The sequence below is a fragment of the Diabrotica undecimpunctata genome, chromosome 1 (assembly GCF_040954645.1).
Source record: "Diabrotica undecimpunctata isolate CICGRU chromosome 1, icDiaUnde3, whole genome shotgun sequence".
In the NCBI taxonomy this organism is placed as follows: domain Eukaryota; kingdom Metazoa; phylum Arthropoda; class Insecta; order Coleoptera; family Chrysomelidae; genus Diabrotica; species Diabrotica undecimpunctata.
Window position 1 is genome coordinate 51,005,951 of NC_092803.1, and position 19,104 is coordinate 51,025,054.

General features: G+C 32.8%; 1 protein-coding gene across 1 annotated transcript in view; it reads left to right on the plus strand.

Annotated features, from left to right (window-relative positions):
* Lis-1 (LisH and WD40 domain-containing Lis-1) overlaps nt 1-19,104 on the plus strand; it is a 91,501-nt gene that overhangs the window by 61,658 nt on the left and 10,739 nt on the right. The window contains exons 3-4 of the mRNA XM_072542362.1: nt 9,939-10,216; nt 13,293-13,460. Coding sequence (XP_072398463.1) covers nt 9,939-10,216; nt 13,293-13,460 — 446 coding nt within the window. The remainder of the gene's footprint in view (nt 1-9,938; nt 10,217-13,292; nt 13,461-19,104) is intronic.

Sequence of the window (19,104 nt, forward strand, 5' to 3'; positions counted from 1 at the left end):
TGGGTGAGCGCTCATTTGTACAGTGAAAATTTAAATCAGGAAAAATTTGTGCCTTAGATCTTGTTTCTCTTTCTTATACACAAAACACTGATCGGGAAATGGAAATGAACAAGGTTTAAACTTGAATTTAGGTTCTTATGGTGAATTCAAAAATAATGTTTTTTACTTGTTTTGTTGAGCCTTCAAAATCATAATCTTGCGGTTTTCTCAGTTTTAAATTATTTTGTTTACAAAATTTACAAAAAAAACTACAAGAGACTACAATAATTGATTGTTACAATTAAAAAAAAATGAACAACTTTTCGCCTGGGCAACCTCTTTTTGGGGTATCTAATGAAAGTGATCATGCAAAAAAATTTCATGGGAATATTTTTCCGAACGAACTCTAGCTTTTCTCCTTGTCTATGGTGATGTCTATATTTTTAAATATCGCGATTGGTTTCTTATGACATCCGGTGATCATTTCTTTATTCTTCTTTTCAGTGTTGAAAGTGGTTCATTCTACTGCTTCACATTCTTCAATTTCTTCTCGTTTAATGAACGTCCATTTTGGACCAGTCTGAGATCGCCCCTAGGTACTCCACGCAGGACAGAGTAGTTGGGAAAGGTCTCCTCCTCGACTCGGCATATCTTAATGGCTAATAGAAAACCTATGGATATAGGGCCATATGATAGATGTAAATAAGGTATAACCACGGATCAACTGAGAATACTGAGAGTGACATACTCTCTCTCATACATGCCAAGCGATGCCTCCGATAACTGGTGACCTCTGACTGATTATAGCTCTGGCACGATATGGGTGTCTGTAGTGCCTGACAACATTTCCAACTCGTGGAAATAAAATTTACTCAAGAAAAAAAGAGATGACCCTTAAGAGGAATGAGATATGAGTGACTCCCTTGAATTAATAAATAAAATAATATATGGTCGAATGCTCGAAAATATGAACTTTACTCAAAGAATAGGCAGATATCGAGCACAGTGTTTTATTAAATCTTGCCCTTGTACTTTCGCTCTCAGAGCATCTTTAGAGACGGCTATCCAGCACGTCTATGAATGTTAAATACATTTAGACAAAAACTAACACTAGACAAAGGACACTTTGTCCTTTGACAAACTTAAAACTGTTTGTCCAGTAATTTTTTATTTTGTACAGTCTCAATCAATAGCAGCTTTGTACCCATTAGTTTAGCAACTCTATTCGGTTTAACTCCGAATTGTTCCAAGAATTGCGGTCTACCAAGTAGCGCAAAGAATAATTTTCAATGAAATGTTTAGTACTCATATTTCACAAATCTGATCATCTTTATCGATTAGGAGGCAATCAAAACATTTAAACTGGTTTGATTGCTTCTGATTGCCAAAAATAAACTAGCCAGGTTTAATTTAAGAATGCATGAATACATTCTATGTTATATACCAACATGATAGTGTAATTGGCAAAAGTTTTGTTTTAATAATCTTTTGAGAAACTACCAATATTTTTGTGAAAGCCTTCTCTACATATAGGTTGAACAATAGTGGGAAAGTGTACACCATTGTCTGATTTCGAATTCTTTTATTTGTTACCATTTTAAAGTATCGATTTTGTCTGATTTCAGTAAAGATTAGCGACAATTAGTATATCCTTCGTAAAGTTTAGCTCATTACCATGGAAGTTTGTAACAAAAATTGACAATAAAATTATTATGAATGCGGATACTTGCAAAATATACATAATTATTTTTTACTAGCGGATTTCCTAAGAAAAAGAAACAGTTGGAATATACATCATCGTTTTTACAACACGGAAATCATTACGTTTATAGACACATCTGAAAAAGGAAATCGGAAACGAACAGGAACTACTAAAAACAACTGGTACTATTGGTACTTAATTTTTACGTCTCCCATATATATTATACACCTAGCAGTGTTAATTCATTTGTTAAGGTGAGAAAATATTACATAATTTCTAAAATTAAATTGTAAACTTTGTCGTGTTTGTTCCTGTGATCATATTCCGGTTAGTTGTTCATTTAATATTGTATGTAGTTTTACTCATCACACTCGTTTTTTATATAATGCTCAACAAAATTTGTTTTTTTTTTGTATACAGACACGTAATGATATTATAATGAATGATATAAAAGGTTAATGCGTGTTAATAGTAAAATAAAGATAAAAGGTATCGGCATAGCTCGCAACAAAGGAAAAAAAAATATAATATGTGTATAAGATGTCTATTTCCATCTTAGGCATATACACTCTGGGCCAAAATTAACCGGCCACCTTAAAAATGGGTAATTTTTAATGTCTTATATCTCCTAAAACTGTTGCCCGATTTAAGTGATTTTTTTAATATGTTATAGCGTTATTTCTTGACAATATCGTTATAATAATACGGTTGCTAAACAGGTAAATTTTCATTGTATACCGGATGTACGAATTAAACTGTGTTTTTTTCTTAAAGTTTGCATCACCCTGTGGAATATTCTAGCATTTATAAAATATTGAAATTAAAACCTAACTATAGCCTCATGTTTTCTCAACATTTTGTTTTTTGATTCATTCGCTTATGTTGGATAATACAAAAGTTAGGTAGTTTAACAACTAGCCACGTTTTTCATCAATACAGACGATTTAACTCACCAGCAAAATTAACCCCACCACCTTTATTATTGTTTTGTTTACATTACCTGTGACAGTTTTTTTCCTAAATTTGTGTCATCGAAGGATTTTTGACATATAGTCGTTGTACGATATTGTTGCAAATCTGTTTCCGTGTTAATAACAATTCTTGAACAATTTGTAATTAAAATTAAATTTCTAATTAAAATTGTAATTTTATATCATGTGAGCGAATATTGTTTAAGTTAAAATTTTAGTGCTTATTTATTGTTTGTGATTTTAAAAATGCCACTGGTTCCAACTGATGCTGCTAGGGCAGTGGCTTTAGTTGATGCTGGTTACAGTAAACGTCATATCGCTGGTATACTCGATGTACTGAGAACTACGGTACAAGATGCCATCAGACGATTTCGAGAGACAGGATCGTACAACCGCAGGCCAGGTCAAGGCCGAAAACGATGCATTTCAGTTCGATATGACCGCTTCATTGTCACTAAAGTATTGAGAAATCGCTTTTGCACCGCTCCTGAAGATCGTAGGTCTCTTCTTGAGGTAAGAAATGTGAGTGGACAAACAATTAGAAGAAGACTGTCAGAAATAAACTTGAGGGCTTTTCGTCCAGCCCGCGCACTACAACTGCTCCCACAACACCGTAGGGCTAGACTTCATTTTGCGCGAGAATGTGCTAACTGGACTATGGCGTAATGGAAGAATATACTGTTTTCAGATGAGAGGAGAATAGCCCTAAAAAGTCCAGATAGACGCCAACGTATCTATAGGCGTCAAAATGAAAGGTTTGCTGCATGCGCTATAACCTAAACAGTGGCTTACCGATGAGGGTAAAAATGATTTGGGGAGGTATTTCTTACGAAGCGCGTACTGATCTTGTTGTGTTCGGTAGAGGCAGTGGAAATGCCCAAGAATACGTGTAAGAAGTTCTCCAAGACCATGGCATGCTTTTTGCACCATTCATTATTGATAACTTCAGACTAATGCATGACAATGAACGTTGCCATACAGCAAGATCTACCCGTGAGTACCTTAATGAGGTCGGGATTCAAGTTCTACTATGGCCAGCACACAGTCCTGATATTAACCCAATTGAGCATATCTGGGACAACCTCAAAAGACAGGTAAGAGCAAGAGTACTAGCTCCTGCATCATTTGAAGAGCTTAAGACAGCTGCGGTAGAGGAGTGGCACAATATCCCCCAATCTGATATCCAGGATATCATGAATGGATTGCCAAACCAGCTCCAAGAAGTCGGCAGCACCCATTATTGACACCTAATTTTTTTTCAATTAGACTTTGATTTCCAAAATATTGTTAATTTGAATTTTCTTCGAAGATTTTATTCTTTGGATTTTTACTTTAACAAATGACTTTTTTTCAAAAAGATTATTTTTTCTCTTCCGCGGAGATAAAAATTGATAAAAAACATGTCTAGTTGTTAAAGCACCTAACTTTTGTATTATCCAACATAAGCGAATCAATCAAAAAACAAAATGTTGAGAAAGTATGAGGCTATAGTTACGATTTAATTTCAGTATTCTACAAATGCTAGAATATTCCACAGGGTGATGAAAACTTTAAGAAAAAAACACAGTTTAATTTGTACACCCGGTATACAATGAAAATTTACCTCTTTAGCAACAAAATTATTATAAAGATATTGTCAAGGAAGAAGGCTATAACATATTAAAAAAATCACTTAAATCGGACAACAGGTTTAGGAGATATAAGAAATCAAAAATTACCCATTTTTAAGGTGGCCGGTTAATTTTGGCCCAGAGTGTATTTTATTATATTTTTTTCCTTTCTTTCTACCTTTATTTTAATATTAACTCGCATTAACCTTTTTCTTATTTGAAACGTTCTAAACGTTTCCTTTCCTCAGGCAGCTTAGCTTCCTCCGTGGATGTGTTAGTTGTTGCTCTGGAAACCTGAGTCTTTTAACATTATTACCATAAATTGGTCACATTGCCTCTGTAGTGATCCTTTCTCAACTTAACATGCTCCTTTTCTAACTTGGCTGCACCGTATACTGAAGACGACCACTAGTGAGAAATACGTATATACTGTTGCCTTCCATCCTATACACATATTTTATTATATTGTTTTTCTTTATTTAAAAATTCCTTTATAAAAGGTATATATTAAAAACACCCTATCGGTCTACATTACAGAACGTTTTCGGAATTAATATTCCATCATCAGTGTTATCCTAAAAGTATAACCACTTTAAATAAAGCAAACATGAAATTTAAAATTTAGACCAAGTTTAATACAAAAATGTGGTTAATACTTACTGAATGTACATGTTTTGAGCCACTAAATACTTGGGTAAAAACCCTTTAAATTTTGTTAAATTAAATTTGAGTTACATTATTTGATTTTATATACTAGGATGTTTAAGTTACAACATGAATAGATAACATGGCAACGCAAGACGCAACTCAGCTACAAATTCCACTCAATTCCGTATTCGTGGAAGCATTTTCTTGTAACGTGAAAGTTTAAATTCAGCCTTTTTTAGACATATTTCAAATGCCTCATATTTGTTGCCAAAACTCAAAATTGAAATTTCATGTTTTGAAGATTAGGCTCTAACAATGCAAATTTCACAGCGAACGGTTATTGGAAGTGATACATTTTAATGATCTTATGAGAATCGTAAAAAATGGCAAACATCTCGCAACGTTTATTTATTTATCAGCTTTGTAGAAACTGATTTGTAGTTTACAGTCGTTGAAATATGTTTTCAAGAAACATACTGAGAGAGACGAGGTTTTGCGATATCTGGACATTACGTGAATCATTTGCGATATGCTGACGATGTAATTCTAATAGTTGATATATATATATATATATATATATATATATATATATATATATATATATATATATATATAAGCGGGGATCCTACAGCTTCTGCCGCTTCCCGCATTTCGATCGCCATCTTTTTCTATCTCTCCAGGTGTCTTCATCAATGGCTCTATCTTTCATGGTTTCCATAACACCTTGTATCCAAGACTTGGCTGGTCTTCCTCGTTTCCTTCTATTACTTGGATTGTATTCCATAGCTCTTTTTGGCCATCTGTTGTCGTCCATCCTCTGTACGTGTCCATACCATATTAACTGTCTAGTTTCTATTCTTTCAGAAGTTGTATGTACTCTATCTGTTTTTCTTCTAATTTCAGAATTAGGTATACGTTCTACTCTTGATATACGGCAAGCTCTTCTTAGGTAGTCCATTTCAACCGTGTCAACTTTTTTCTTTCCTTTTACTGTCATTCAGTTGATATCAATATATAAAAATATGCTTAAAGAATTAAATAACGCAACCGAAAAAAAAAACAATTTTGTGAATGAATCGGCCAAACGGCATCAGAACAATATAATAATACATATTTACAAAAACTTATACAGTTAAACAAGAAAATCAAACAGCAAAAATAAAATTTCTAATAGGTATATTTCTTAATTTGTCAGTGCGTTCTGTAATATGATTCCAAAAAATAAAACAAATTACATCTTATTGTCGATTGTTTCTGTCTAGAAAAATAACCTCAACATTGGAACAGGTTGAAGCCAGAATTGATTATCATACATTAATTCATCTCATAATAACACAATCGAGAGTTATTTGTATTGTTCCGTTGTTGACAAATGATTAAAAATTAATATGATAATGTCGCTATTCATCCCTACGCTTATGAAGCATAAAATTATTTGTTCCGGTGTCGTCGGCAAATTCGATATGCACTGTTCATTCCACATCAAATTAATATGCATTTAGAAAGAGGTACGTACGGATAAATAACGGTAAACTTGCTATGTGAGAAGACAATAATCTACTTATATATAGCTCCACTCGGAATGCGATGTAAAATTATTATAAAAATGAGTTTTATTTTTATTCAATTTAATTTTTAATTGTTATGGGCACAGAAGAAGACGCAGTATTATGGAGTTAAAGGAAATAATAGAATGGAGTTAATTTATAATTTTTTATGTATTGTTGGAGCAAAAGAAAATTATCCAGATTTAAGCGATGTGGCTCTCATTCCCTCTTGGGGGAATATTCATTCATTCCATATAACTACGGCTTTGGAGGAACTATTTTCATGTTATCGAGCGTTAGGTGACCTGGTATGCTGGAGTATCACCCAAAAATTTTCTTACCCATCTGGATGTTGTGAGCAGTACGACTTTTTGCATGATCTTATATATATTTTCACTAAGACTCAGTTATTTGATTTTATCTAGAAGGTTCTTTGGAATGACACTAGTATTAGAGAGGATAACTGGTGTCGTTGATTTATTGTTGTTAGGGATCACCTCATAAATTATTGTTTTTAGCGTAACTTATCTGTGGTTAGATCATTCAAAGATATGTATCTCTTTTTTGTGTATGGTGGCTATGGTGCAATTGCAAAGTATTCCAATCAGTGGGGAGGGATTTTATGTGTCCATATTTCTTTTATGAGCTGCTGTAGTGCCATTATGGTATAGTGGCCACCTTCTTTATATAGTTCAGCTGGGAGATTATCTATTCCGGGTGATTTGTTTCTGGCTTGTTTTTAACTGCGTCTTTAACTTCAAGAATCGTTGGTGGCTCCTGTTCCCTCTCGTCTGTTCCGGTTACCTATCTCTTTCGTCTTCCAAGTTTTCTTCGACCTCTATATTAAGTGTCTGTAAAGTATTCCATCCATCGAGTTAATATTTCTTTCCTTTTTGTGAATAGGTCATCATTCGGACTTCTGCATTGGTTTGTAGTTGCCTTGAATTATTTTCTGTTGATGTTAACTCTCTTATAGAATGCTCTGAATTCTTTCTCTCTGTTAAGGTTTTCTAAATATTTAAGTTCCTGTTAAGTGGTTGCATTTTTTTCTTTTGTATATCCTCTTTTCTTCTCTTTATCTGGTAATTTTCTACAGTTGTTCTAGTTTTTTATTTTTTAAACTAGTTTCATATTATTAACATCGTTGTATTGTTACTTACGTTTCTCACAACAATTACTGGTATCAGTGACCCTCAATTTTAGGTTTGTTTATCTATATAAATAAAAAATAATCGCCAAAATGTTTATACGCACATAACTTCAGAACGACTGCAACAAAATAGATAATTCTTTTTTTATTGTGTATGGTATTATCAGCACAAGGTTTGTGTAAAAGATAATTTTCAAAACATTGTAGGGAAAGACGTAAAAAAGAGTTTTTCTGTTTTCCGTCATTTTAAATCGCAATATAATTAATAGATGGCGCCATACTATAATTAACAAAGGAAGCTATGATTAATAAATATCAATATTGATAGATTGACATAACATTTTGTTCAATGATCAAAGTTGAAAATGTTTTCTATCAATTTGAATTTATTGAGAATATACTGAGTTGTACACATTTATTAAAATAATTCTAAAAATATCGTAAGGGAATTTCTAAACAGCTTATTGTACTGTGATAACGTAGAAATGTCATATTCATGAGTACAGATTCACGTACAGATTTGAGAGGAAAATCATTGCCGCAAGAAGTAGAGCATAGTTTTTTCCGTTCATTGTTTAACAAGTTATTTTAAAGCCCTAATGTTAGCCCCGTTGCGTAATATGAGTATTTTGAAATAAATATTTCTCGATTCAGTAAGTGTGTTTTTGTAATTTACACGTCAGAATTCTTCATGCTAAGCCAACGAAAATAACAACGGCCCATTATGATCGAGTTTCTGGAGTTCATTGAAGTTAGTACCCAAAAAAAAACAACACTGCAAAAGACTTGTCTCATGATTCAACACCCCCCTTATTTTCTCATTAAGTCGCATTCTTTACAAAATTATTAACACTTCCCATCACACGCCTAGTGATATTTAAATGTCAGAACAAATTAAGCATTATCTGTTATTACATTTTTTATAAATCAGCAATATAAACACGAAACTATCGGCGTTATGTAACGGAATATCTAAAGAATTCCTTTCTATGTAGGAGTGTACTTCTTTTGATCAAACAATAAATAATGTGCTCCTTTTGTTCGCTTTTTTTCGTTGAGTAATAATTCAAATCGTCGATTTATACGCAATATTTGAAAGTGGCTATGCAACCGAGACACGAAAAATATGCTGTCTGTATTCATATTGTATTTTTTTGATTTATCATTAAGACAAAAGCAGGTACTGGATGACGTTATATATTTACGAATGCTGATGAGTCATTTTACCGAAGTCTGTTCCTGAATATCGTCAAATTACAAACAAGCTTGAACTTTGTTGATCGATGTGGGCATGAGAACTGGAACTGAAACCTCTAGTTGCTTTGGTCGCTCAAACTAGACCAGAGGCAATTCGTCGGGCACCTAAGCTGTTGTTTCAGTAGTTTTAAGTGTGAATTGTTCGAAGTGAATGTTTTAGCAAGAGCTGAAAGACTGTAAAAGTCGACTGGAAGTTTTGTAAAGTTGAGGAGTTTGCTTAGAGTGGATTATAGGAATTAGAATTACTTAAGTGTCTGACTATAGTGGTTAGTCAAACACCAATGTCACCAGAAAAACAAGTTATTAAAAGATTGACGGTATCTAAAGAGCATCTGTGCAAAAGTCAATCGTAGAAGTGCTGTGAAGAATCGAAGCTAGAGAGTTGCGTTTTCTACAACGGTCTTTATATAACTTGCACAGTGTATATAACCAATGATAATTCCTGGAATTTCTGAAAGTCATTGATTTATGCCACAGTTTAATTCATAAAGTGGTTGGACATTTAACTCAAGTTACATTTAGCCAAACACTCATTATTTAGAAAATGTCCATTTCATTAATGATATAGGTCGTATTCGTATATTAAGTGGCTTGTGTTTGTTTGCTAAAATTAAAATTCAAAACACCAAACTTCAAATTAGTGCGCGAAATAACTATCAACGAAATAACATAAATTCGGAAAAAGACTTACCTCTAAAAGTGTTTTGTTTAGTTTATCGTCTTTATATAAATTTCTTTATATAGGTACGTTTAATCAGTGTAAACTGTAAAATTAGCTTAGCAGGAGACATGGCACGCTCTACGGATCCTTTTGCCTTTGGTTTTTCCAAATTGGTTAAGCAGCCTATCTCATTTTGAACTTTCGTATTTTATTGTCCCATAAATTTAATGTGTGGAAAGTAAACCCTTAATTATGAATATAAGACATATCTATATAAAACATTATTACACGAACGTGGCGGTACGGGTTATATTAGATCCAAAAAAATTAGGGATGTCGTTATTATCACATCTTATCATACTTGCTTTACTCTTATACATATTTAATCTAAACATACTTTTCTTTTGTTTCAGTAATAAAGCCATCGCTGATTACCTCAGCAGTAGTGGATACACGGATGCATTGGAGGCATTCAAGAAGGAGGCGGATATGCCCGGCGAAGTGGAGAGGAAATTCGGCGGTCTGTTAGAGAAGAAATGGACGTCCGTCATAAGGCTGCAAAAGAAGGTAATGGAATTAGAGTCAAAACTGAATGAAGCCGAAAAAGAATACATAGAGGGCGCTCCGACGCGAAACAAACGTACCCCTTCGGAATGGATACCACGGCCGCCTGAAAAGTTCTGTCTCACAGGTACCTACTTTTTGGTTTGTATTATTGAAAAATATTAGTTTAGTATTTACAATCAGGAACATAAATCTAATTTTTAAACTTGTACATGATTATAATAATAAAATACATCGAGAACGGTATTAACGTCAATCAATACGTATAACAACAAGACTGAATTTCTCCAGTGCTTTTCAATTTATTACTGGACAGAACAATAAGATGGCCAGATCTGAAACAAACAGCTACACCATCCAGATACAGATACAAGAAGTACAAGTATCTATGTTTTATATTTTATATCTAGTTAGTCTAGACCAATTCCGTGGATTAAACAAATCTTGTGTTACCATATCAACATCAAACTTCTTAGAAATGTCAGTATTCTACTTCTTCCTCTTTATAAGTAATTCTGCTTGTTCATTGGCGGATTAATACCTCTATGAAAGGTTGTCACTCCATCTTTTGCTCGGTCGTCCGATACTTCTTCTGCCGATTGGTGACTTATCTCTTGCTATTTTGACTACACGGGTCTCCTCCATTCTGCTTATGTGGGTATTCCATTCTTTTTTTCTATTTTATGTCCATTCATTTATACACTGTATGTTACATTTTCTTCTAATGTCTTCACTTCTCTTTCGATCTCTCAGCGTATTTCCTGTAATTCTTCTCAGTACTCTTATCTCTGCCGTTTCCAGTAGCCTTTGCGTTGTGGCTCTGTCGGGTCTTGTTTCTGAGTCATATGTCATTATTGGTCTTACAATGGATTTATAAATTCTTGGCTTCATCTCAATGTTAATGTGTCTGTTTCACCATATAGTGTAATTAAGGCATCCTGCCAGTCTATTTGCCTTTTGTACTTGATCTCTCACTTCTTTGTCCAGGTCTCCATATCTAGACAGTGTAATTCCCAGGTATTTTATTTCCATTACTTGTTCGATACTGATGCCATCAATTTCTATTTTACAATCTGATTGGTTCTTTGCTGACTACTATTGTTTTAGTTTTCTGAGATGAGATTGTCATATTAAATTCTTTTGCTCTTATGTTAAAGCTGTGGACCAGTCTTTGCAGACTATCTTCATCTTGGACTATCAATATTGTGTCGTAGGCGTAACAGAGCATTTTGATTTCTTTGTTTCCCATTCTGTATCCATTTCCTTTGTTAAAGGTTTTGATGATTTCATCCATGATCAAATTGAAGAGCATGGGGCTCAATGAATCCCCTTGTCTTATTCCGCTGCCTATTTCTATAGGTTCTGTAAGTTGTCCATCTATTCTGACTTCCATTTTGTTGTTTTGGTAGATGTTATCGATAGTTTTTATAATATTTAGGAGAACTTCTCTATTATACAGAAGATGGATTACATCTTTGAGTCTTACTCTGTCAAACGCTTTCTTTAGGTCAATCAGACCTAGTCAATAAATGTCAGTATAAAGTTTCAAATTCATCAAGTACGGATATTTAAAGGGATTAAGAGATAAGCATATTTATGAAGATATGCTTTAATACTCCTGGCGATCAATGCGATCGTGAAAAATTCGATTGCAGACTTGGTAAAAAAATAGGTAAATTGACAAAAGACAAAAGAGTCCATTGAAGATGAAGACCGACCGTTCAGGCCAGTTTCTGTGTCCACCCCCGTAAATATCGATGCAGTTCATGATATAGTCTGGCAAATATTAAATGAAATTATTCATCCGAAATCACGCGCCGTAAGTGGTGAAATGTAGCCGAAATCACGTACCCATCATGAAAATTATAGGAAACTTTGAATTCGATTATTGGCGGCGCGTAAGAAAATATGTTTCCTTGCTGGTCACTTTACATTGTAACAATGAAATATTATATTTCTGCTTATAATAATAAAAATAATACATTAGATCTAGTTTATCAAATAAGTTTTCATTCACATTAATAATGTGTCGACTGAGCGGATGAGTGGAAGTCTACTATATACCTAAATATGTAAAATACTCAAATTCGTTTATTGTTTTTATTTCAGAAGGATATTAAATTATTTAGTCTGTCAATAGAAAGAGTACTAGCACCCCCATAATATGTTTATTTGGTCTGTATGTACATAATGTTTTTCTAAAAACATGCCAAAACGTGTTTATTTGGAAGAAGTTATACGTCGAGTCATGCATTACTTGAGTCATATTGTTACAAATACAATACTCCCCGCAATTATGCCCGCAATTGATCCTACATATTGTGTTTGCGGCAGTAAACAGAATGAAACGCAATTATCAAGTTTATTTGTTAAAAAAAATTAATTCTCTTGATTGTAAAATAACGGAGAAGTCTATTTAATGCAATTAATCAATGTCCTGACATTATGTTGAAATGTTTTTACACCAAAATAAAGACACCTCAGATGAATCTGCAGCTGAATCGGCAGATTGCTGCAACTACACAACGAAGCAAGCATACCCTACAAAGTGTATAATAGACTTGAAACTGTGAAGCATAAAGATAAAAAAAGTGGAAAACAATAAATATGTAGAATAAACAGAAAATCGAGCTAAGAAATAAAAGGGACTGTTATTCAACAAATAATTATATCACAGAATGAAAAATGGGACTAACACACCTCAATAAAAATAACATCAAAAATTTTGCCCAATACTACCATTGACATCTTTGATGACGGTGAAATATTTGTGATTATTATAATATACTTGAGGTACGTATATTACAAAACAAAAAAATTCAGACTGACGAAATAAGGACAATGCCAGAAAATGCAAAACATTAACTTTTACAAAGGTCATTGAAAAAATAGCAAAAGCACAATCAAGCCATGGAAAGATAAATGCTAAATATTAAATTAGCAAATAAATAAGAGATGTATTAATTCAAGCATTAGACTTAAATTAAAATTTATCATATTTATTTTGATGAGAACAGAAGTAAAATAATTATAAATTGGAAACACTATGGACCCGAATAGTTTTAATTGTCTCAGACTATAAGGAAATGTCTGATTATATAATTATTAGAGAATTTATTCATCCACTTGTTCGTTCAAATATGAACCGACTTTTTAACTACCATTTTGGCATGCCTATTAATAATATTTATTGTATCTTTTAGGTCATCGAGCGCCTGTGACTCGAGTAATCTTTCATCCAGTCTTCAGTCTTATGGTTTCGGCAAGTGAAGACGCCACCATTAAAGTGTGGGACTTCGAGACTGGTGAATTCGAACGCACCCTTAAAGGTCACACGGATTGCGTCCAGGATATAGCTTTCGATGCATCGGGTAAGTTGATTTATCAGAGAATGTACGAAATTAAAATATATTTACACTATAGGATTACACTTTATATCCAAAATTTCCATTCTACAAATTAAGTACAATTAGTACAAGATCCCACTGCAGGATCACTACGTTTATAACGTAGTTAATCAAACTCACATTTTTGCACACATTTAAAATTAGGATCATCATCATTTTGGCTTTACAACCCTGTGTGGGTCCTAGCCTCCCCAAGAATTTTTCTCCAGTCGTCCCTATCCATCGCCTTCCTCCGCCAAGCACGTATTTCCATATTTCTCATATCTTGGTCTATGTTATCTAGGAATCTTGTTCTGGGTCTTCCTCTTCTTCTTTGACCAATAGGTCTATCAAGGAGCGTTTTTCTAGCTGGGTCGGTTTGCTCCATCCGCATTACATGGCCTACCCACCTCAGACGTCCTATCTTTATGTGTTTTAAGATATCTGGTTCCTGGTATATCCTATAGAGTTCGAAGTTGTATCGTCTTCTCCAGACACCATTTTCATTTACCGCTCCATAGATGCGCCTTAGTATTTTTCTTTCGAAACATCCTAACATGTTTTCATTGCTTTTTGTTAAAGTCCAGGTTTCTGAACCATATGTTAGGACTGGGCGTATTATTGTTTTGTAGAGTTTTACTTTTGTATTTCTTGATATAACTGTAGATTTAAAAAGGAGATTAAGCCCAAAATAGCATCTATTAGCCGTGCAAATTCTGCGGTTTATCTCTGCGGTAGTGTCATTTTCAGTATTGACGAGCGTTCCCAGGTATACAAATTCGTTAACTGCTTCGATGACGTCATTTTCTATAACAAGTGGCCGTAGTGTTTGTGGTTGCGTACGTATTTTCATGTTAAAATTAGGATAATACATTGTTAATAGGTTGCCAGTCAAAAAGTGTCCGCAAATATTTTTAATTCAATTAATAGTAATTAATTTTTGACAAAAAATTTATTCCGTTTGTTTATTTTTTAAATAAAATACGCTGCTCATGTATATGCCTGTTTTTATATCAAATAAAGCTAATTTTTTTTCTTGATATGATATAAAAAAAATGGTCACAAATTAGGGTTGCCAGCTGTTAAAATGGCTAGGTATGAAAGATAAAGTAAAATACAGTTAGGGCGCAACGACACTGGTTTCACCAGTGATAATATGTATATTATTATATAACTATCGACGCATTCTTGAAAATCTCACAAAACTGACACTTCGAACCAGTAGCGTTGCGCGCTAGCTGTCTTTTATTTTCTTTGATACCTCGCGTTTTTAACTGGCGGAACCCTAATTTTCGACCATTTTTTCTCAGGCAAACATATTAAGAAAAAAATTTAATTTGATATAAAAAACCGCAGCGCAAACGTCATGAGCAGCGTATTTTATTTAATAATAAACGAACGAAATAAAATTTTTGTCAAAAATTAATTCCTATTAATTGAATTGAAAATAATTCCGGTCACTTTTTGACTCAACTTATTATCAATGTATACTCCTAATTTTAAATGTATATACAAATGTGAGTTTGATTACCTACTTTATGAACGTAGTGGTAGTGATCCTGCAGTGGGATCTTGGGCTATATGTATTCCCGTAGTTTTTGTGATTGTGCTAGTCATTTAAGGTTCACCATATTTGCAGGTTAATGTTCTATTTACAAAAAACTGTCCTGATGAAAGAATTTTTTTCTCTTTTAATTTGGACAAGAAGATATACCCAATATTCCCAACAAATTATTGGGCCATTAAAATGATATCCCAAAGATTTTCATCATATCTTCTTATTTGAAAGAAAATATGATATTGTTAGTTATATTTTAAAGACGGTCTCATTAGCCTTGAAGAAAGAAGCTTTACTAGGTATTTTAGTTTTGATATGTTCAGATATTATATGCACGATGACTCATAAGGAACTGTACATTTTCCTATCTCGTATTTCCTACGGGGAATAACAAATGACCATTAATTTGATGTTTTAGTCAACCATCTATCACTACTACCATCTCTAACCAACTGATTGATTGAAAATAGGAAAATTCAGGTCTAGTTTTTAAAAAATTGTTCGTTTTGTTCATAAAAAAAATTTCACCCTGTATACGGTTTTTGATAACTCTTTCGCAAATAACTCATACGCAATACGCAAATAAAATGGCATATTTATTTTTATTTATTTAGACATTTACGTAATTGTTAATATAAAAATCAAATTTGACTGTGAGTTTGTCAAAATAAACCACAGATTAAAAAAAGGGTTCAGTAGTCGGTACTGTAGACTAGCGCGAAGCTTTATATTAATCAACAAAATTGCTGTTTTTATTATTCTCTTTACTTACAATTTCAGAATATTTTCAATCAAATTTCTATTCAGCAGCAGTTTTTGTTTGTGTATCTTTTTTAAGCTTTTTATATGCTTTATCGCATTCGTCAGTATGATCTTTTTTACGTTTCCTGTACAAAAAATTATGAAACATTTAAAAAAACATAACAACAAATTATAGTCAGTTACGAGCAGTCCTTCGTTAGGTACACAAATGGACTCTTCCGCTGTGACTGTATAAAAAATATGAAGATGTTTTACTATAATAATAACTCTTTTTTTAAGGGACTTTAATACAATAGTCGAAATGATAATTGCAAAAATCCAACATTGTATTTACATGAAGTTATATGTATATTATGAAAATATAAATATGTAAATATCATTTGATAGTAAATTTAATTATTATATAAACTAAATAAGATAGCAAGTTGTATTAAAAAACATACTGTTTTCTGTATTTTTAAAATTTTAACAATATATTTAAAATTTAATAAAGAAATTTTATTATTTATTTATTTTTTTGTTTTAAACAAATTCAATAAATTATGTTTGCTCTTAACGAGACCTTTTAGAGTACAAGAGAAGAGAGCATATTTGGTTACCTCATATTGTGACAAACCTGTCAATTTCAGACCAAATACTAATAAAATATAAATAAATATCATTTGATAGTAAATTTAATTACTATATAAACTAAATAATACGTTTAAAAATAAAAATATATTACATAAAATAATATAGTATATATGATTCAACGTTGTTATTAATCGGATGACATTATGACTTTTATTAAATTTTAAAAATTATTAATCGAATGTTTTAGTGACACATATTCTTTTGATTTTTTACTTCTCATTTAATATCTATATTTTGTTAGCAATTTTTCATGTAGTTTTTAATTTAAACCTGATTAGAGTAAATATATGATGATTAGAAACGAATTGATCGAGAGTAGTGAATCGATTTCAAGAACCGTTATTCTATGACACTACACATGACGACGCCGTTTTGTGGCGCTAGTTCCGTGACACTCGCCTCAGCATTTTACTGTATAGAAAAAAAAGTAATACAACGCCAGTATAGAAGCTTCGCTTCAAAAATGTAACCTTTAAAACCTTTGTAACCTAAAATTTAATGTAATGTTTGGATAGGGGTAAGAGACAGACCACTAATAGGCCCCTATTTCTTTAATACAGTTAATAATTCAGTTGACAGTTGCTGTGTACTTATATTTCTTACAAACTATTTTTCTGAATCCACTAGAAAAAGACTAGCCGCTCGAGGTACATAGGTACTTTATGGAAATTTATGAAAATAAGTGAATTGGACGCGAGAGCCTCATACATGGCCACCTAGATTATCTGATTTTAACCCTGTTAACTACGGTTTATCGAGAAAATATAAATAAACGACAAAAAGTAATTACATAGAGATGATACAAGAACTTTGCTTTCCAATAAAACTAGTCAATTTATACGGATATGTATGGAAGGGTTACAATGTAAGGTGAGAGTTGAACAATAATATTATATTTGAAATAAACAATGGACTAAAACGGGGAGATGCACTTTCACCACAACTCTTCAACTTACAGTATTGTGCGAACTAATGAAATCATTGTGATATTTATAATATTCATAGTTGGCAATACTGTCCAGACATTTACAACTGACCAAGAATTGAAAACATAACCTTACCTTTTTCTACCTACTATTTGAGGGTATTTTAGGACATTTCCCACTAAGTTTGTGTTGTTTTGTTCTATTTTCTGTTGCTTTCGGTAATTAGTGAGTTTGTTTCGTTTAATTCCATCATGGATATTACTCCTAGCAAGCGTGAAAAGATTATCACGTTAAGTGAACACACTTCTATGTCACAAAGAGAATTCGCAAGAACGTGTGGAGTGAGTCAGGGTGTAGTAATCAAGATTTTGAAGCGTAAACGAGAAACGGGATCATTGGATGTGAAGAGATTGGGAAAATGCGGAAGAAAGAGAAAAACAACACCAGCAAATGAAAGATTTTTACTTCGAAATAGCAAATTGGACCCAAGAAAAACAAGCCAAGAGCTCCAACAAGATCTAGCAGCATCAGGTAGAGTGATTCATGACTCAACTGTTCGGAAAAGACTTTTGGAGAATGGTAGAAGGGCAATGCATCCACAGAAAAAACAGCTTCTAACTGAACGGATGAAGAAAAAAAGGGCCAAAAATACTCTAATTGTACTGTAGACGACTGAAGAAAAGTTCTATTTACAGATGAAACTCACTTTATAGTTCAGGGACAGGTCGAAAGTCGTCAAGAAGTCTGACAATGAAAAGCTTACACCATCTCATATTGATCAAACCGTAAAACATCCAGTTAAAAAAATGTTTTAGAGATGTTTTCATGAAGGCATGATGAACAGGCAAAAATACAAATCCATGTTGGAACAGCGTTTGAACACAGAACTCCAAAAATGACAGCCACAAGGAGAAGCGATTCTTAAAGTCAAAGCAAATGATGGAATTTTTCAAAAAATAAGAAGATTAATGTTTTAGATTTGCCCGGTAATTCGTCAGACCTCAACCCCATTGAAAATTTATGGGTCATTTAAAAAGCTGGACTGCGCAAAATCGACTGTACTACAAAAACAAAAATGATAGAAGTGGTCAGTCAGGTTTGGTTTGGAGATGAAAGGATATCTGGGAACTATTGGCACATAATCGTGTGGGGAAAAATATGCCATTTAATTGCCTATTTGTCTTAATTTGTAAATTTTTTTATTAAATCTCTGACTAAAATATGAGACACATAAACTTACCATTCAAAACTCATGATGAATAGAAATATCAGTCAAAATTCACAACTCGCCCTGTATATTATTAAAAAATGGGAGCGGACACTTTTTAATGGTTATTTGTTATTCCCCATAGCTGTCTCCATATGAGGTATGCATATGTACAGTTCCTCATGACACCCTGTATGTCTTATATTGTCTTTTTCGCCCTTTTTGACTGATTTGATATTAAAAACTACTGAAGTAAGATAGCACTGCCAATCAAATTATCAATGGCAGAGAGAAATACATTTTCTGCATTAAAATTAATCAATAGTAATTGAATTATAAATATGTACAAAAAACAGATATTTATATGATAAAAATACCAGTGGTCTCTACAAAAGCATCTACCAAAACTACTATCATCTACTTCATAATTATAATTGATCTCAGGCTTACTGCTAAATAGTTCGAACAACAATATTAGACAACATACAATACCGCTATTTAATTTAAACTGAAATATAAATCCTGAAATCCAAAAAACTAGCC